This window comes from Apiospora marii, assembly GCF_038362585.1.
Source record: "Apiospora marii strain CBS 49790 chromosome Unknown utg000002l_segment0_segment0, whole genome shotgun sequence".
Classification (NCBI taxonomy): domain Eukaryota; kingdom Fungi; phylum Ascomycota; class Sordariomycetes; order Amphisphaeriales; family Apiosporaceae; genus Apiospora; species Apiospora marii.
The window spans coordinates 2,451,164-2,470,097 of record NW_027117373.1 but is presented as its reverse complement, the minus strand read 5'-3'; the positions used below and the strand labels follow the sequence as shown (position 1 = coordinate 2,470,097).

General features: G+C 52.0%; 8 protein-coding genes across 8 annotated transcripts; 4 read left to right on the top strand and 4 right to left on the bottom strand.

Annotated features, from left to right (window-relative positions):
• Nucleotides 1-228: 228 nt before the first annotated feature.
• PG985_002444 (uncharacterized protein) lies at nt 229-1,791 on the bottom strand (the record flags this gene model as incomplete). The annotated part of the gene is made up of 1 exon (XM_066822213.1): nt 229-1,791. One exon carries the CDS (start codon nt 1,789-1,791, stop codon nt 229-231), a length of 1,563 nt encoding a protein of 520 aa, XP_066689645.1.
• A 2,724-nt stretch (nt 1,792-4,515) lies between these two features.
• Nucleotides 4,516-5,280, top strand: PG985_002443 (uncharacterized protein; the record flags this gene model as incomplete). The annotated part of the gene is made up of 1 exon (XM_066822212.1): nt 4,516-5,280. The coding sequence occupies one exon, from the start codon at nt 4,516-4,518 to the stop codon at nt 5,278-5,280; it is 765 nt and encodes a 254-aa protein (XP_066689644.1).
• A 283-nt stretch (nt 5,281-5,563) lies between these two features.
• PG985_002442 (uncharacterized protein) lies at nt 5,564-8,712 on the bottom strand (the record flags this gene model as incomplete). Its single annotated transcript, XM_066822211.1, has 3 exons — nt 5,564-7,065; nt 7,548-8,514; nt 8,710-8,712. 3 exons carry the CDS (start codon nt 8,710-8,712, stop codon nt 5,564-5,566), a joined length of 2,472 nt encoding a protein of 823 aa, XP_066689643.1.
• A 169-nt stretch (nt 8,713-8,881) lies between these two features.
• On the top strand, nt 8,882-10,145 carry PG985_002441 (uncharacterized protein; the record flags this gene model as incomplete). Its single annotated transcript, XM_066822210.1, has 2 exons — nt 8,882-9,636; nt 9,725-10,145. 2 exons carry the CDS (start codon nt 8,882-8,884, stop codon nt 10,143-10,145), a joined length of 1,176 nt encoding a protein of 391 aa, XP_066689642.1.
• A 143-nt stretch (nt 10,146-10,288) lies between these two features.
• On the bottom strand, nt 10,289-11,196 carry PG985_002440 (uncharacterized protein; the record flags this gene model as incomplete). Its single annotated transcript, XM_066822209.1, has 2 exons — nt 10,289-10,645; nt 10,702-11,196. 2 exons carry the CDS (start codon nt 11,194-11,196, stop codon nt 10,289-10,291), a joined length of 852 nt encoding a protein of 283 aa, XP_066689641.1.
• Nucleotides 11,197-11,734: 538 nt separating this feature from the next.
• On the top strand, nt 11,735-12,794 carry PG985_002439 (rhamnolipids biosynthesis 3-oxoacyl-reductase; the record flags this gene model as incomplete). The annotated part of the gene is made up of 4 exons (XM_066822208.1): nt 11,735-11,764; nt 11,852-11,876; nt 11,960-12,659; nt 12,731-12,794. 4 exons carry the CDS (start codon nt 11,735-11,737, stop codon nt 12,792-12,794), a joined length of 819 nt encoding a protein of 272 aa, XP_066689640.1.
• Nucleotides 12,795-13,047: 253 nt separating this feature from the next.
• Nucleotides 13,048-14,045, bottom strand: PG985_002438 (uncharacterized protein; the record flags this gene model as incomplete). Its single annotated transcript, XM_066822207.1, has 2 exons — nt 13,048-13,710; nt 13,770-14,045. 2 exons carry the CDS (start codon nt 14,043-14,045, stop codon nt 13,048-13,050), a joined length of 939 nt encoding a protein of 312 aa, XP_066689639.1.
• Nucleotides 14,046-17,333: 3,288 nt separating this feature from the next.
• Nucleotides 17,334-17,588, top strand: PG985_002437 (uncharacterized protein; the record flags this gene model as incomplete). The annotated part of the gene is made up of 1 exon (XM_066822206.1): nt 17,334-17,588. The coding sequence occupies one exon, from the start codon at nt 17,334-17,336 to the stop codon at nt 17,586-17,588; it is 255 nt and encodes an 84-aa protein (XP_066689638.1).
• Between the last annotated feature and the right edge of the window lie 1,346 nt (nt 17,589-18,934).

The following is an 18,934-nucleotide window of genomic DNA, read 5'->3' as shown; positions in this document are numbered from 1 at the left end:
CACGCTATATAAGGCACCGTCCCATGTTCTTGCCGTCCCATGGTGCTATCGTCCCATGAGGGTAACCATCCCATAAATAGCTAGTGTTACATGAATATTCGGACGGTGTTGTCCACCGTCCGATTAATGCTCCCGGCTGATGTCTCGATTCCGTCCGTTCTCGCACTAGCGCCCGACCATTTCTCCGTCCGGTCATGAATTTGGTCCGGTCGTCGATTCCGCCCGTAATCAAAGTACCTGCAGCTCCGTCCGGTCGCTGTCACGCCAAGCAACGCCTAACTGAAGTCTGGCAAAGACATCGATGGCAGGGCGATCTTGATCGCGAATGCAATCCCAGATAACCTGAGACAGGTGCTCCGGATCCACAAGGGTTTTGCCCATCTGCAGCATGCCACTCAGTATGTAAGGTATGCCCCGAGCCACGAGAGCCTGCAGAACCGTGGTGTTCTCATCGTAGGGGTCGTCGAGTCGCGAGAAGCCGCAGTTGAACAGGATCTGCATCTCCCGTAGAACCCCGAACCCCCAGGCGTTGGTGGCCACGACGTAGGCGGCCATGCTCGGGTACCCGTCCATCTCGGGGAACTGCACGCCATGATGCAGGAGCACCTGGACGGTGAGCTCTTGGTAGTGATGTAGCGCGGTCAGGATCGGCATCGGCTCGCCGGCGTACTCGTCGTGGACCGAGGCGCCCTTCTCTATCATAATCTCCAGGATGCGGCCCCGGAAGACGTCGGCCTTCTCGTCCTCGTCGGGCTCGTATCCCATGTAGTACTTGTCGTCCAGGTTCAGCCAGATGGCTCCGACAAGGGAGAATCGATCGCGCGGCTGGCCCATGAGGCAGGCTCGGAGAGGGGATTGCAGACCGAAGGGCGATTTGACAGCGGCGCCAGCGACGATCAGTTGGAAGGCGTTGGCGTAGCAGCCGGAGCGCAAGGCCTTCACCAACGGGGTGACCCCATTGGCAGCAGGCCGATTCAAATCAGCACCGAGGTAGTAAAGGGGCAAGATCGTGTCCTTGTTGTCAAGAACGTTGACGGCATGATGAAGAGCAGTCTCGCCATCAGTGTCGGCGGTGTTGACGTCGACATCATGCTCGCATACCAGCATGTTGATTACATCGACGAGACCCTTTTCGGCGGCCATGTGGATGGCGTGCTGCTTCTTAGCACCACGGCTGTGGGCGTTGTGAGGGAAGGTCAAGGTGGCGCCCTTCTGAATAAGGAGGGTGGAAATGGAGGAGGATCTGTGGCTCATGGCATACTCGAGGGCAGTCCATCGGGGTGCATACTCCTCTTCATCAGCGGGAAGCGAGACGGTTGCAGCGTTGAACGGAGCCACCTGGTCGACAGCCGAGCAGAGTTGATCAGCCGAGACTCCGGAGTCCAGCAGCCACTCGACGGCGGCGGGCTGGTGGTGCGAGATGGCCACACCGATGGGGACCTGGCAGCAGAAAGGGGCCTCGAGATCGAAGTGCGAGTTCAGGTCGTTGGTATGATGATGCGAGCCAGGGGCCAAGAGATCAAGCCCGAAGGCGCGGCAATCCTCCAGGGTGTCGGTTCTGCCATGCTCGAGAGCCCACACGACGGCGTTGGAATGGCCATGCTTCTTGTTCCAGTCGAAAAGGAGCTGCTTGACGATGCTGCGGAAGCTACGACAGGTGAGCGACAGAGCCTGGAGGTCGGCAACGTTGGCGATGACGGTCTCATTCGGAACACCGGCATCTCTAGACTCGATGAACTCCTTAGCGATGGCGATGCTGAGCTCGACGGGAAGTTCTAGGATCAACGCCATGCTGTGGTGTTGTGATGCGGTGCAGACTGTCCGTTGTGGTGGCCGTTCCGGAAAAGGGGGTGGAGTGTTGAAGCAAATACGGGTTTGGGGGTATGCTTCAGCGAAAGGTTGATAATAAGAAAAGAAGTTGGGGGGATTGGATCTGGATCAGACAGGCGTTTAAATACGCTAGAGAACGAAGTGAATATAAACCGGCTCTCCAGACGGCGATATGAAAGTTCAGATGGCGACGAGAGCCAGATCCCAGACGGCGATATACGAGCCCAAATGGCGACGAGAGCTAGATCCCAGACGGCGGTAAGAGACAGTCCACAGACGCACGACGAAAGTGTATGTTTCGGTCAAAGGTTGATGGTGAGAAGGGAAGTTTTGGGAGTGAGATCTGGATCAGATAGGTATTTAAATACGGTAGAGATCGAGGTGAATGCAAGCTAGTCCTCCGGACGGCGATATAAAAGTTCAGATGGCGACGAGAACGATATCTTATACGGCGACGAGAGACAGTCTGCCGACGTATTGTGAAAGTGTATGTAGCGACGAGAACTATATCTTAGACGGCGACAAGAGACAGTTTACAGACGTATTACGAAAGTATATATTTTTATAAGAAGTCGATGGTAAGAAGGGAAGTTTAGGGAGTTAGACCTGGATCAGACGGGTCTTGATATGTTAGAGAACGAGGTAAATGTGACCCGGTTCTTAGACGGCGATGTAAGGATTCAAACGGCGTCAAGAGACAGTCCACAAACATGTTACGAAAACGTATATTTCTATGAAAGGTTAACAAAGAAAAAGGAAGTTCGGGGAGTCAAGTCTGGGTTAGATAGGCGTTCAAATACGCTAGATAATACGGTGAATGTAAGCCAGTTCTCAGAATGCGATGAGAGCCGGATTTCAGACAGCGATGAGCCAGTCTATAGACGGACTGTGAAACTATATGGATATGAGGGTATAGTTCCGCGAAAGGTTGATGATGAGAAAAGAAGTTCGGGAAGTTGAGTATGGAATAGACGGGCGATCAGACAAGATATTTTCAGACGGCGATGCAAGCCAGACTTCAGACAGCGACATAAGCTGTATTTCAGGGGCAATGCAAATCGTAATAACTCCGGGGTGATGCATGTCGTGGTTTAAAAGGCGCCGCAAAGTGGATTTGAGACGGCGAATGTAAGCCAATCTACAGACGTGCTATAAAAAGATAGGGGTATAAGGGGTATGTTCGGCGAAGGGTCAATAAAAAGAAGAGAAGAACGAGGGTTTGGGTCTGGGTTAAATGCATATTTAAGTACTCGCAAGTCGCGGTGGATGTAAGACGCCAATGTTCAGACGGTGAACGCTAGAACGCAGTGAAGATAAGCCATCTTTCAAACGGTGAATACAAGTCCGCATTGAATGCAAGCTAACGCTTGGACGGTGAACGCACGCGACACCTCAGACGTTGGATTTTCAACGGTGAATTTAGGAAACATACATTTAGGTGGCAAGCCTAGAATGGTGAGCTTGGGATGACGAGTTCAGGATGGAAAGCTTCAAGGATAACTTCAAGACAATAAGCTAGTACATCTTATAATGAAGCTCCGGTTAAGAATAAAGAAGTATTTTTGCATGAGTAGAGAGGAAGGAAGTTGATTCTAGATCTCATAGCACATGGTTCTTCAAGCTTTAACGAGTATTTGCCAATCTATTCGGACATAAATTTTAGCATGGCAGCCCGTACTCTATGGTGAGTGGGCGAAAAGGGGGTATAGACTTGTGGTGCATAAGGACACCGGCCTATCTTGTCATGGAGAATTGAGTTGACGGCGACAAAACGACCTCAGAGGTTTAGTCTCAGTTATACGGAAACATGAACGGTGCATTTAGTCCTAGTGGACATAAAACAAAAGCTTCGGGCAGTGAATCTAGGAACGGAAGCTGTCGTATAATGCATCTAATCTGATGAATAAATTCTAAGGGTTTGGGGCACTGAATCTAGGGCATGCAACTTCTGAACCTTGTCCTTGACGTCTGATTCCTCAGACGAGAGATTAGACACATTCAATAATATTAAGTCATTGATATCACGCTTAGCAGTAGGGACTGTTATCGCGTTCAAGAGTTCAATGTAGGAAAGGGGCTGTTTTGCGAGTGCGCAATATTACTGGATATGTTTAGCCCCCATCAAATACCCCCTATCCGCCAGCTATATCAGCAACTGGCTATTCAAAATATTGTTAAAACCATTTAGATACCTCGGTCTCTTAGGTTGTCAATGGTTGCATAACAAAGGGAATCATTGAGAATTATGTGACGGTCTGTGAGGAAAGTCTCGCCACTCTACCTCTACCCTGTCGCCCTTCTTGGCCTTTGGAGGATGAGCTCCTAGTATTGGCAGATACATTTCAAGATCATACAGCCAAACATTCTCTGTCCTATTGTACCACACTTTAAGCTTCTCTTGCTCATGTGCCGTACCAGATAGCTACCCCTTTTGGCACTCCTGTGGGTTAAAATCAAAGTATAAACTTTAATGAAACCCTCTCGCTAATAGGTATAAAGAGCTACCAATCCTGACTATGGATGGGAAGGGGGGAATCGAATTTATTGATACCAAGGACCATCACCGGTAACGCCGACGCTGAGAGCAAGAGCCAACCAACACCATCAAGCCATTAACGTCTATCATTGACTGACATCTTTCAATCTCCCTCAACAACTCATCACAAACTGGGGAATAATAAAGCTATGTTTCGGTCTATATCACGGTGGCTCTCAAAGCCTTTCCAAGGCACGACAGCCAACAAACAAGGACGGAGCGATGCTCCTGGCTCACACCTTGCGAAAGATGTTCCCACCAAGCCACCTACCACGGCCAAGAGTACAGAGTTTGGTCTCATTGATACGCCGCCACCAAGCTACGAAAACGTGTGCCCTGGTCCCGTTGAAGCTGTCATTGGAGCCGTGACAGACGCCCAACCAGTAACTCAAGATTCCAAAAGCCTCAGACCAGTAGATGGGGTAAAGCATCGAGTGGATGACGAACTCAGGAGATTGAAAGTTCCTAATGCCGATGGCGTTTCCTCTGGCATTCTTCAACTGTGCTGTTTTGCCGCCTACCGCGTATCCGAAAACCACCGGGGCGACTCCAATGTCAGGGCGGACGAGCGCAGACAAACGAACCACCGTGAGATTGACAAGATATTCAGCCTTGTTCTGAGGCCGACCACCGCGGAGTGCCTGGTGGAAGTCATCAATATGACCGCAAACGTCTTTGAGGAAGTCGCAGTGCAGGTCATGGCGGAACGGAAGGACAGCCATAACAAGCAGGTGAAGGCAGAGTTTCACTTCATGAAATCCTCCATATATCGAGTGGCAGTGCGGGTATGCACGCAACTGGCCGGGGACAAGACATTACCAACCTCGGCCTTTGCCGGCCTTGTCTTCGCCGCCAATTGCTACAATGGCGCCGCCGACGGGTGTATCGGTGCCGCCGAGGCCTGCCTCCGCTGAAACCTGCGCCCGCCCCGCATGCTTGACTCTTCATTGGAGCCGTTACTGTCAACGAATATGTTCCCTTTGATACTGCTCCATTCGCCAGCTCCTTCGAGCAGCTCTCGAAGGGTTTCTGCTCGAGACCGTTCTGGTATGATCCTGGGGTACATGTTATGAGTCTCGTAGGTGATCCTGACGCACGAATGGTCATGGGTGCCTCTATTTGAAGAAAAGCTAGAAATCTAATTTGGAACAGAATTTCACCCTGTGGCTTTCGCAGTGCTCAATTTCCTGCGTAGCTTCAGTCCGATATCTTGTCCAGAAGTAGCCTAAATCCTTGCACCCGACGCAGACGCCTCTCCTCCAGGCCAATATCATGGATACTACACGCTTTGATGTCTGGTATCCTCTGGTAATTGGCGCCCTGTTTATCACGGTACTGTGATCTCAAGGAGTCATCGCGATAGACCTTGTCAAAACGTGGAGATGCGCTTGAGTGTGGTCGGCTTCGAGACAACTTTCGTTTTTCATCTCGGCACCGTCTTAGCCTGGCTGCGTCAATGTAGTCTTGATCGTAGTGGACTCTATCCTCTATCATATTGTTTTGAGGAGACCTGGTGTCATATGCAGGTGCCTCGTCACTCCTCGCGGCGGCCAAATTCTCCAAGTCATGCTGACGAGTTATGGACGTGGCTTCACTGTTCTTTTTCAAAGAGCCTGATATCAGCTTTGGGCTACTCTCGGAGTTTGGAGTGAATTCGTCGCTGTTCGTAGTGTGTTGTGTCGAACGAGTTGATATGGATCCTGCATCGTACAGTATGCTTGTACGTTTATCGTCCACTTTGCTGTCAGAGCCGGATAGTGCCTCGATGCCTCGTTGACGTTTGAGGTAATAATTATTGAGTTTCAGCTTTTCAACTTCGAGTGAGAGTTTTTCGTTGCTGACTCTTAGAGCGCTGACTTGGGCTTGGAGAGTAGACTTCTCGTCACATAGTCTCTGCCACTCCTTCTGGTAGGACTTGCGCTCATTTCGAAGCTTTCGGTTCTCCGCCAATAACTCGGTGGCTTTCAGCTCAGCTTGGGCAAGTTCTTCGTCCTTGGCTCGGAGAGCTTCTGAGAGTGCACGTGGGCTGCGGCGGCTATGCATGAAATCATTCTTGGCCCCTTGTGTTCCCGGAACCTGTCCCGTGGATGTCGGCAAAAGGCTCTGATTATATTTGCTCTGATGATCTGAGAGTAGCTGTCGGTTATCCGTAGGTGAAGAAGGGATCCCTTCGTCTTCATTTCCTCGCCGGGGACCTCGATTGGCTTTGTGTGGCGGCTTGGAAAGTGACACCGTGTTCGAGATCTCGTTGTCGCTCTTCTTATCTGTATGCTTGCTTGATTCGCTTCTAGTATTCCCTAAGGGGTATTGCTTTCCATCTGGATTTCCGAGTTCAAGCTTGTGAGGCCGCGATGAACCCGATGGAGCCAGTAAATTGTCGTATCCCGACGTATCTGGCTTCTTCGTGGATTTGGCAATGGGTCGAATAGGAATACTGAATAAAGCTTCGCGTGGCATAGGCTCCGTCTTGGCGGCGGTAGGATCAAAAAGGAGATGAGAATCACTGGATACACCGTTGACATCTGAGGCAGAAGGCAGTGAAACTGAAGTGGCTTTCAAACATCTTTTGATATCGTTCATGGTGTCTTTGATGGGAATGATGTAGCCAGCTCCGAAGTCGTCAGCAGCGACAACATGTCCGTATACTTCAAGCGTCTTCTCGTCGATCACCAATGATCCCGAGTCTCCATTGACAATCTCTATACGCGTATCAGTATACAATCACAGATGTTCGTGGTGGCAAATGGACAAAACGAGCCTTTGTGTTTATCCAGATTGATGATGATGGCTTTGACAAAGCCAGTTCCTGGGCTCAAGAGTATTCGTGAAGGCAGAGCAGAGATTAAACCTGATTTGGGGCCCTCCGATCCGCTTATCATCGAAGCGCGTATGCTTTGACCCCTCTTGTCATGATTTGCAGAAGAAGACAGGGGTTTGAATTCAAGCGACGACACATCTCTTGCCTTGGATGGAGATTGCAAACGATTCGGAGCATAGCTGTTCATGTCAATCAATGCCCAGTCGAGATTGGCAACTGGTCCATTATCCGGTAAGTTGTCGGAATGGCCGCTCATTCCTGGGGGTACTCTTTTTATACTACCTAGTCTCCGTACGCAGGACAGGGACCAGGGGTCTGCGGAAGGCTCTTCATATATTGGCCGGTTAGAAGGATTTGAGGGACCTAGGATATCGACGTTGATCAATAGATTGCTGGAGTAATCGGTCTCCGTTTCTGAAATAGAGCCTGCGTCCGAATAGCTCGATGATCCGTCTGAACTACTATCTCCATACTCGGTTGGCCGAAGTGAAGTATCGTCATTGCCGGCCTTCTTCACATGTCCTGCTGTCAATCCATATAGATTAAAGTTGCCGTTCTTGCCTTCAACTTTCAGGATTCCGCCCAGTGTTGCGCGGATATCATGTCCGGATGGGTGTCGAGCCGTGATTGGGGTGCCGCAGTAAGTAAAAGGTGAGACACACACGCCATCGTCCCCAAGAGGGCCAAGGACTTCGATATCTTCTTCACTACATTTCTGCTCGGGTGGACGCTCGTGAAAAAGGAATTCGAAGTAGGGTAGGGTCGGATCGGAAGGCTGATAGAGACTTCGCACTGTTTCCTTCTTGAAGAACTTGTGTATGCGCTTGCACTGCTCCCGATAGGCGAGTACGACGATGTACGGCTTAGCCTCTGCCAGAGATAAGCCCAGCACCATCAAACGGATGGCGATCGAACATTGTTTGGTCCGAGATATGGCCAGGGACAGGTGCTTGCGTAATGGCTTCTCAAGCCAATCGTGGATGAGGTCAAAACGATCGAGGATCTTTTGATCAAGAGCAACCTCAAAAGGCTCTAACGCTTGGATGTCCTTTTTTGTAGGCGATGTTGGTTTGATATGCTGGGCCAGTCTGCTCACAGCACTCAAGGAACTTCGACTCGACTTTGGTGATCTATACGAGAAGGGTTGAAGCAGTGAAGAGTTGTCTGTGTCTAGGTCGCTCGGCTCGGCGTCGGAAACTTGGCGCTGGAGGTTTGGATCATCAGTTCCCGACTGGTCGTTATTAGCTTGGTTTGAGGAAGCCATCCGCGCACCGCTCCGCGCAACGGAGACTGGGCACGAGTTGGTGACATAGAACTCGCCAGTTAACAACTTTAAAGGAACATAAAGTGCATTCAATATGCTCTAGCTACCACGGTAGATGAAGACAATATGGACGTCCATAAGTCGACAATTGGGGCGGGGTCGTAACTACCCAAGTGGTTACACAGATGTGCTCGCAGCCACCACTGGCCTTCCATTTGTCTGTTCTGGAATACGTACGGAGAAAGAACAGTGCCAGCTCACCATTGCATGAAACCGTTGCCCAATCACCATTCCTCGTATTTGATGGAATCTCTTGGAGACGTCGCGGAACATTACAATATTCTAAGGCCTACCGATACACCATGATGTTCATCTGCTTCCATATGCCATCCTCAATTGACTGGGTGCGTTTATAAGATGAGAGTTTGAGACTATGCTCTTGCTTGATTCAGCATACCCCTTGAAAGACATCAAGGAGAGCGATCTACAACGACTCTGCAAGCTCCTCTGGGATTGGGAAATATGCAAGGCCTGTAGCCAAGGACGACCATGCCTAGGGCGGGGCTGTGCATGGCAACGATCACCAAAACTTGAACGGTTTTTCGCTTTCTACAAAGAGGTGACATCTGGCTACGTACCGGAACTTCTTGCTGGCAATCCGCCGGCCTTACGCTCCCAGAATGACCTGCTCAACCTAATCGAGACTATCAAGCACCAGCCAACTACAACGCGAGCAGAACTCACAACGGCTTACTTCAATCGACGGGAGAGCGCATCCAGTCCACCACTCCCAGCCGATCAACATCGTGCCGTAAATCTTGCGGTGAAAGTGGTATCCATGATGTCGTGCTCTGGGAGCAAGCGGCCCTCCGGCGGAGTGCTCGAGCTGGGGACTTTGCCTATACTGTGGCCGGACGGAGTCTGTTTCGCTGACTTCATATTCTCCGCATTTCCTGGACTAGGCACTGATACCTCCAAGGCCTCGGAGTCCCGCAGGATACAGCCAGAAGTGAAGTTCGCTATCACGGCAGCAAGGCTAAAGAAAATAGCCAGCTTGCGATTCGAGCCAACCGACGACCTAAGGAACCATTTGAGGCTTGACTCGCAAAATGGAGTTGTGGAGATCTACCATCACACGAGTGTTCTCAAAGAGCACATCGCAGCGAATGAGAAGGCCACAGAAAAGGGGTTAGTTGAGTTCTGTATAGCTATCCGTTCTGGCAACCTCACACCGAACACCATTCTCAGGAGGCAAGCTAACCGACCAATATAACAGATCGAGTTCGCCCACAAGTGAAATGCTTGCGCAAGTCTCTCGTGAGGTTTTGCATTCTACTCAAGAAGTCCTGTTCCCGTTCAACTCGGAATCAGAAGTCATTCTCCGCAGTCTCATGCGCAAGCAGTCGCTTGACCCCGACTGTGTGCAATATGGCTTCGCAATCGGCGGGGACGACTTCGCATACTCCTGTTTCGGCTCAAGATTGATGGATCTGTACGAAGAAGTTGATAACCCGAGTCCACGGGGCATCATGGAGAAATGGTTTGAGCGCAAAAGCGGCGCCCGCTATGTCATGATGGCCACTTTGGTCGGCGTCATCATTGCCGTTGTTCTCGGAATTTTGTCGCTCGCAGTAGGCCTATTTCAATCTTGGGTGGCGTATGAGGCTTGGAAGCACCCAGTTCCTACAGCAGAATGATCTGCTAGACGAGTGTGCATTAACCTGCCTGGCATAACTGTTAGACGAGTGGACTGGCTCTGTTGGGTCAAGTGATGCTTCTATTGAATTATGCGATGGCATAAGCGCTACCCACACCTGCGTAACAAAAGCGCTATTGAATTCTATGCGGCTGCGGTATGACACCAGATGGATATGCAGTCAACCACCTGTCCGTCTTTATAGCCGGCGGCATGTGTCCTTGGGGGCTTGGTGTGCAACAGGCGGATTAGGCCATCGTCCCTAGGCGGTTCAACCTTGTCTTTCAGAACACCACCATGCTCATCTGTAGCGACTTCCTCCCCGGGATGACCAAGATGTGCCACATAGGTATGCGGGTTCATGGCCCATGGAGGACCGGGCTCCTCTGGCGACTTCGTAGACGGGAACTCCAGGCACACAAGCCGGGCATTGGGAGCCAACAGATCCTTATAACGCTGCGCCCATGCAGGTCTAGCCGAGGGTGGCAGCGCGCAGCCGAACTTTGTAGTTTGACGTCAGCTTCTTGCTTTTCACAACTTCACCTCAGCGGGCTTACCGTATAGTCGAAGATGAGGTCGAATTTGCCCCCTTCCACACCCGACTCAGCAACCCAGTCCTGGCCGAAGAAGTCTCCAACCAGGAACTTATAGGTACCGCGGCTCTTTACTTCCCCCTTCAGCGGGTAGACCTCGTCCAGATTGATGCTCTCGGCATTCTTACGGGCCTCAGCCATGGCTCGCTCGGAGACATCCAGACCCACGGCGTCGAAACCGAAGGAGCTCAAGAGCAGGACGTCGTGGCCACGTCCGCAGCCCGGGACCAGCGCCGTCAAGGGCTTCTTCTCGCTCCCGAGGGTTCGGGCGGGCGCAAGAAACGGGAGCAGGTCCGACAGAGCCATACTGGGACCGCCGCGGTCCCATGGGGTGTACTCCTCCTCCCAGCACGCATTCCAGCGCGAAGGGTGCTGTGAGAGCTCGGAGCCACCGAAGTGTTCCGTGAGCGAGCGCTCCGGCTTCTGCTCTTGTTTCTGATCTTGCGATTGTTCGGCCATGGTGGTGATATTTACGTTGTCAAACAGGAAGAGGAGGAGAGGTCAAGTGGACCAGTCCAGCAGTCCCGACAGCTTCATGGTGGTTAGGCAACGACGAGAAGTGGGGTTAAATATCGTCCCCCTCTGTTTGCTCTTGACTAATTGGCAGCATCGGAGCTCACTCGGTACGACTTCGTAGGCCACAAACACATTGGTCTGATGGCAACAGAGGTATGCAAATATTCGATCGACGAATGGTTTCGGATTGTAGGCTGTCCAGGTTATTGCCTCCTTGTTTTGTCTTACAGCTGTAGCTCTCGGCAAAGGGCTTGTTGAACGTTAACCTTCTTAAGCAAGCTGGGAGGCCAATTTGAGCCTCGGCTCGGCCCCACCTTCCTCATGGGACGTTCATCATCAAACGACCACAGGCAAGATGTCCTGGCTCTGTAGATGCCAGTGTCAAGTTGTAAATACAACTTAAGATATGACAAATTAGTACTCGGCGTATATCTGCCTGTCAAATTGAACTTTTAGGTTTCGCAACAATTAATAGGATACAATGGAGGTTAATAAGTTATTCGATGTCAAGGTAACTCACCCCGTTCTTGTCCACCCCTTTTACAGATAGTTGCTTGGGAAGCCTACCTCGGGGATCCCGACTGACGATGAATCGCAGGACAAAGTCGTGCTGGTCACGGGCGGTATGTAATTGCGATCTCTTTACATCCCAGATCACCTCTCCCTGCTCAGTATTGAACCCTCTGACCTCATCTTACATCTACAGGCGCCAAAGGCATCGGCCGCATGATCTCCCAGGGCTTCGTCGCGAACGGGGCCAAGGTCTACATCAGCAGCCGCGACGCCGCCGCCTGCGAGACCGCCGCGCAGGAGCTCACCGCGCAGGGCCCCGGGACAGCGATCGCGCTGCCGGCAGACCTGGCCTCGCTGTCCGAGTGCGAGCGCCTCGCTGCGGCGCTGCGCCAAAAGCACGGCGAGACGAAGCTGCACACGCTGGTCAACAACAGCGGCGTAGCCTGGGGCGCGCCCTTCGAGGACTTCCCCGACGAGCAGTGGGGCCGCGTGCTGACGCTGAACCTGCAGCGCGTCTTCACGCTGACGCAGCTGCTGGGCCCCCTGCTCGAGGCCGCGGCGTCCGACGCGCCCGACCGGGAGACGGGCTGCCCGTCCCCCGCGTCCGTCATCAACATCGGGTCCATCGACGCGCTGCGCGTGCCCCTCATGGACAACTACAGCTACTCGGCCGCCAAGGCGGGCCTGCACCACCTGAGCCGCGTGCTGGCGGCGAAGCTCGGGCCGCGCGGCATCACGGTCAACACTCTGGCGTGCGGGCCGTTCGACACCAAGATGACGGCCTTCGCGATGAAGACCATGAAGAAGGACATGCAGGATGGCAACCCCATGGGCCGTATTGGTGCTCCTGGCGACGTGGCTGGGGCCTGCCTGTTTCTGGCGAGTCGGGCTGGGTGAGTAGATTCCCGAGCTCCCGCGCACTCAATATTCCCTTGACACGCAATGTTCGCTTACAAGAGGCCAGGTCATACGTAAATGGTGCCACTATCAACATTGATGGCGGTGTTCATCTCATGGCTCGGATGTAAATACTGATCCGTCGCCGGAGATCGAATGTCCTCATCCCCGACGATCGCCTGGAGCTTGCAAAGCTTCCATGTTATATGAAAATCCGCGAGTAGTCAAACTTTAAAATGATCAATGCCCTCAAGGTACAGGGTCTTTGTTCTCTATGTAATTGGGGGGTATACAGATTTTTGTTACAACATGGCGCGCCGGCCTTGCACATAGTACACAGTTCCAAACATTATGTCAGATGGCGTCGTGTATCGGTTCGTCTATTCATTCGGTTTTCCCCCAACACCTGGAGAGGAGCCTCTTTCTATGCTCGACAAGAGCGGGGAATTTCAATAGCGAGTCTTGTAACCTCGTATCAATCCAAGCCAAGTTGTCATCAAGTAACAGATGCGTGTAGGCAAACACGGCAGCATCGAAGAGTCCTGGCCGCGAGTTGCCGAAGAACCATTCGTCGGACCCCAGCCCCGCGGATAATGCCTCGAAAGCCTGCTCCGCGCCGATATATAAAGTCGTAGGAGGCACTCTGGGAGCGCCAATGGACTGGAGGACTTCGGCCTCAGCAGCCCGGCGCAACTTGTGCATTATCGTTGTTCGGACGACCATGGATGCTGAACAAGGTTCCACGTAGAGCTGGGACAGCAGTGAGGAGTTCCCCGGGGACAAGTATAATGCATAGAGCCAAGCATTCCGTATCCGGTGATCGAGCAGTGCCTGGTATGCGTCTAGCTTGGATCCCGTCGTATCCGCAAGCTTCTCGGCTCCCTTCTCAAGCGCATATCTCTCCAACTTGTTCGACGGAATAGGCATCTGCGACGCGGCATCGCTAGGGCTCGAGGATGGGATGAGGAAGGGCAGCGCGCCAGTGGGCGAGGCGTGGTTGCTCGATGGTGCTATGCGGAACTGGACTCCGGCAAGCTTCAGGAAAGTCTAAGGCAGATTATTAGCGACACGGGCCTAGACCTCCGCAACGCAGGGACTCCACAAACCTGCCACTTTAAGCATGAAGGGTTGTAGCTGGGCAAGCCCTTCCAGGCATCCTGGTCGGAGGCGAAGACATAGAGGACGGGAAGATCTCTGTTGGAGGGCGATCGCAAGGGCAGCTCATTAGGCGCATATGTCACCAATGGGAACTGTCTGAACACAAGTCGCAGAGGCTCTGGTATCGTAAACCAGCCAGACCGGGGAGCAGTCCGGTGAGGCGCTGCAGGCGTAGTGGTTGCCGGGCCCGGAGCTGCTGCCGCTGCTGCTGAAGCTTGCGACATGGCAGACGACAAGAGGTGTGTGTGGTCGTGCTGTACCTGATTTGAAGATGCCTGCCTATTGGCGATTGCTTTCGACTGCGTTCGGAGCAGGCCTGGCCAAGATCCGCTCAAAAGTTGCTGGCAACCACGACAGCGACGCAATGCATGCACCCGGGCGTATTGGTCCGCATACAAAGTATGCAACTGCTTGAGCTTGAAATCCCCACTTCAGTTGTTAACGGGCCGTTATGGCGCCGACCAAACGGGCCAAATTTTGGACGGAGAAGTTGCAGTCCCACATTTCGACCGGCTACCCGGATGGACCTGGGCTGCTTGCAGATACGATACAGATCCTACCTACTAATAGGGTCACGTACAGTGAGCTTGTGTGTGTGTGTGTGTGTGTAACAAGTCTTAGACCTCTGCGGCCAGAGTCAACCCATCGTCTTCTTCGGCTGCGTGCACATACGAGATTCCCCATTTCCTGAAATTCAGCTGTAAAAAATCCTAGGTTTTGATGGAGCTTCGTTGCCAGGCACCTCTTTGTAAAAAATGCCTTTCCTTTCCCTTGCTCCGTCCTGCTCCGTCCAGCGTTCAGCGAGAGCACCCGAAATATTCGCGTGACTCCACCAAATGTGTGCCCATAAGCAGGCCCCCTTGGACTTCAGGGTCCCGGGGCTTGCATGGGCGGAAGCAAGGGTATGTATGACGATGATGGGCGGAGAATTGATTGACTGCGTGCCTCACTCATGCGCCTGATTCATATGAATGCACTTGCTTAACACACACACACACACACACACACACACACACACACATGCACGCGGCAGAAGAAGTACATATTTAATGCCCATGATACTCAGCGGCAAAGCGTGCTTCTCTTGGTCCAGACTTGTCTAAGACCTAGCTCATCCCCTGAGTCAGATGGCTTGTGATTGCTCATTTAACTGGACGAACACTCCGACTCTCCTCCAATGACGATCACAAGCCAGAGTCCGGGGCACATTGCGGGGAGGGACTGAGCCCACCTACGTGGGGGTTCTGGAAATGGCAGTCCTTCCAGAAAGAAAGAAAAAAAACAGGGCGGGCCCTGGTGTGCTACTTGGTCCTTATCTGCCACTACCTATGAGGTAGCTCTCTCTCAATTAGACAGCATTGAGCACTGCATGACCTAATGCACATGCAAACACTGTAGCTACCTAAAGCCTAATCTACCAGTCTTCCGGGGATTTAGAAATACCATACGCTGAAGTCGTTGATGACACTGACCGAGTGTCATGATAGATAGCCTGGATCGTCGCAAAAACAGCGCCAAGACGCAAAAACGCTGTTCCTAATAGCAACAGCCCAAGCTAGAGCGTTCGATTTGGAGAGACAATCAAAGGACGGTGAGCCTAAGCGAGTATGCAAACAATATACCGTCGTGATGCAGGCCTGAAGAGGGTATAGCTTTATCGGTCAGGACAGCCGCTGAGCCGCGCCTATGAAGACGATAGCCGACTAGCCCGAGGTTGTCGACAGCAGCGCACGTCTTCCTCAGGCACTCTGCCAACCCGGTCAGCCCAGGCCTCTGTCCAACTTTCATGTAGCTGTATGATGATGTCGTTAAAGCTTACGGGCCTTCAAGCCTTGTTCGATGGGTGCTCGATTTCTCGATCTGCCAAGCGCAAACGGAGAACCTATTCAGCCTGTTCTGCGTACCTACGTTGGAGAGGACATAGTTATTGCAGATTACTAGCAACAAGGTTTCCACAGCTCTCGGCTGAGGGCCGTATGTTTGTGGTCAGAGGCCAAGGTCGCTTTCCTGTGTTGGGACGGTTTCATTTGATGCCTGAAGCCGACATTGCCCATTGCTATTAATCCATCAATATCTGCCATTTGGGTGAGGGGACTAGCATGTAAGTACATCAAATGTAAGTTATCTTGGTGGATATCTCCGGATTTCGAGTCTGCATTAGAAAGGAACAAGACCCAGATCCCCAAACCTGCCGGCCAAATACGGCCGTTCTCTTCTTTGTTCATCATTTCTAGCCCCATTCCAAGCTCCATTTGCATCGTGGAATAATTATCTACTGCGGCTCCACCCTGAGGGAACAGCGAAGCAGAGAAAAAAAAAAGTTACGGGAGCAACTCGAAAAGGGCCTTTCCGGTACTCCGCCTTCGGTAATTCTTTATCTCAAGTCGGGGCGAGTGGGCAAGAGAGAAAGGACGTCCCGGTCGTCTTCTTCTTAATACCTGGCCAACCCTCCGTTTGCAGTCAATCTATTCTGTGTTCCCCCATCTCAATCAGAAATTTATCATTCATCAGCTGTGCTTTGTCGCAAGTCTTTTCCCCATTCCCCGCTTGTACCCCAAACTTTTCCAAAGGTTCCTCGAAGCAAGCAAGCAAGGTAGTGCCGATCCATCCCTCCATCTTGGATGACATATATCTGCCTGGGGTCAATACCAAGAAAGCAATAGCCAATACATCATCGCTGCTCACATCCCACGTACGACCCATCCACAATCCGAAGGGCTGGTGATCATCAACATCCATCACGACTCAAGTCCATTGAAAGCCTTGTCTCACTTATATCAATCTATCCCAAGTCAGGAGGCCTTACTTCTTTGTTTGTCCCCTTTCTTCCCAACCGCATCTTTTGCATCCCACGTTTCTCTCCCTACCAACAACTAGACCAAACCAAACCAAACCTTCAGCAACTATATCCTTATCAGGTCACAAGTCGCATACTTTGCCAACCAAAGTCAACGCAACCTACCCATCCCCTCTTCATTGCAGAGAGAAAGAGATCAAGTCCACAATCGCTGGATCCATCTTCTTGACAAACAAGATCCTCTTTGGCAGCTCGCGGTAGCCGCCCAGCATTCACTCTAAGACCGAGGTGATTGCCTAATCCAGCTGGCAGTCGTACGACGCAACCAAGGCAATCTCGTGTTCACAATCGCCCGATTACCACCACAAGCGTATCTCGGGAAGCAGCAGGCGCCACAACCTTATTGCTGCACCTCTATCGACGACTCCTTCACCCCCAGCTACTCCGCATAATTTGGAGAGCATATATTAAGCTGCTGCAACTGTCCGACCACACTGTCGCGCAACAGAGATCTGACCCCCTCCACGAGGCAACACACTTTGAACTCTCCCGCTCTCGAGACATTCTTTCTGAAAGCAATACAAACCTTGGGCTACCCAGACCCAATCGACCCAGGACTCGGACCAAAAAGCAGATTCGAGACTCATTGTCACCGTCACCACCACCATAGACCACTGGTCGTCGCACACCAAGGCAACCAAGCAAACTCGCTAACATGAACGCCCCGATCTCTTCTCCTTCTGCCCAGCGCCCGTCCGCTACGGTAACATCCACATCGACGACGCAATCAAGTTCGCAACACGCCTCGCCCGCACACAGCTTTATTGCACCTCCTCCGCCCCCGACAAGGGAAGTGAAACAGCCCAGCACTGACGCCTTCCTCCGCGACTTCAACCTCGTCGCCGAGGCGGCCAAGCGGGCACAAATGGCCTGTCTGATGCGCGACATGGAGAGCATTGGGATCTCATAGTCGCCTCCACCTTGCACCCACCCCCAAGGGCCCCTTTTTGTTTTCGTTCTTTCCCGCCTTTGGCGCCGAATGATGCCCAAGGCTAGGGCTGCGAGGAAGGCGCGGATGGGACTCGGGAAAGAGCAGAACGTACGGCGCGCCCGAGTCCGGTCTGGCATGGCGTGATCGTGCACATCTTTTTGGGGGATCTGGAATCGAGACCGACAACGCGAAACGGTCTCGAGTGTGGGGCAGCCAACGTCGTAGCGCCATGACGTGAGGAGTTCAATCTTTTTTAGCCCTGGCCCACAGTAGGCCCTGCTCGCTGGAATAGCATTGGTGACACTTTGCTACCCAGCTAGTAGTACGCCTTGGGGCGAGGCACCAGGTCGGCCGTAATTCGGGGAATCTGGGGTATTGCATTGGCATGGCGCGTTTGTTTTTCGGCATCTTTTTTCAACTAGGGGCATGTTGGGTTGCTACAAACTCCTGCCCTGGTACCTAACGGGAAGAGTCGCATCTCCATGATGGGAAAAGGATGGGAGGTCTGGAACATGGCATGACCTTGCTGTGTCTTGGTGACTCGAGACGCGGCCATGGTCTCTCCCATGGGCATTACTTCGCCACTACTATACCATGTCACATTGTCCTGCCCTATTCGATAGATTGCGGTCTAGTTCGATCAATAGGGGCACGACAGCACGTGGCCTGGAGAGACAGGCATTGCCTCTGAAAACATGCTCTTTCCTTCTAGGACCAGCGGTCTGGTATGTCCTTTGGGTACCCCATACCCTTTCGGTCTAGAAGAGCAACTGCATGGAGTCTGTGGCAACTGTTCTTCGGGTTTTGCCTATCGACTCATGCAGATGGCGTTGGCGATAATCTGGCACCACACATAATACCATATACTACTGCTAGTTATCGAATCACTCTTCTCGTATATCTCCTCCCGAAATCCACTTGCAGTGATATCTCAGGCGGCATCGCTCCTTTCAAGGTGTCCAATCAGCATGCATGAGGTGCTGGTGCGATTCCATTCAAGATCATGCCTACCTTTATTCATCTGTATGTCTATAGACAACATTGACATTTTATAGTTGATAACAAAGGGCCTTCATGGAAGATGGTAAAACTTGCCAGGCCTCACGTCATTTGGTGGTACTACAACCTTCTTATCACTGCTACTATTGCAACCGTAACTATATACGCAATACACGTACAGTCGCCTTCTACAGATTCGTTGACATCGACAGGATCTACAAACATGATTCTTCTACTCTCTTCTACACAATGTGACACAAAGGAATATTCTCTCGGCTTCCCCGTGTGTCCAACTGGGATCAGCTGCTGAAAAGCAGCGCATCGTG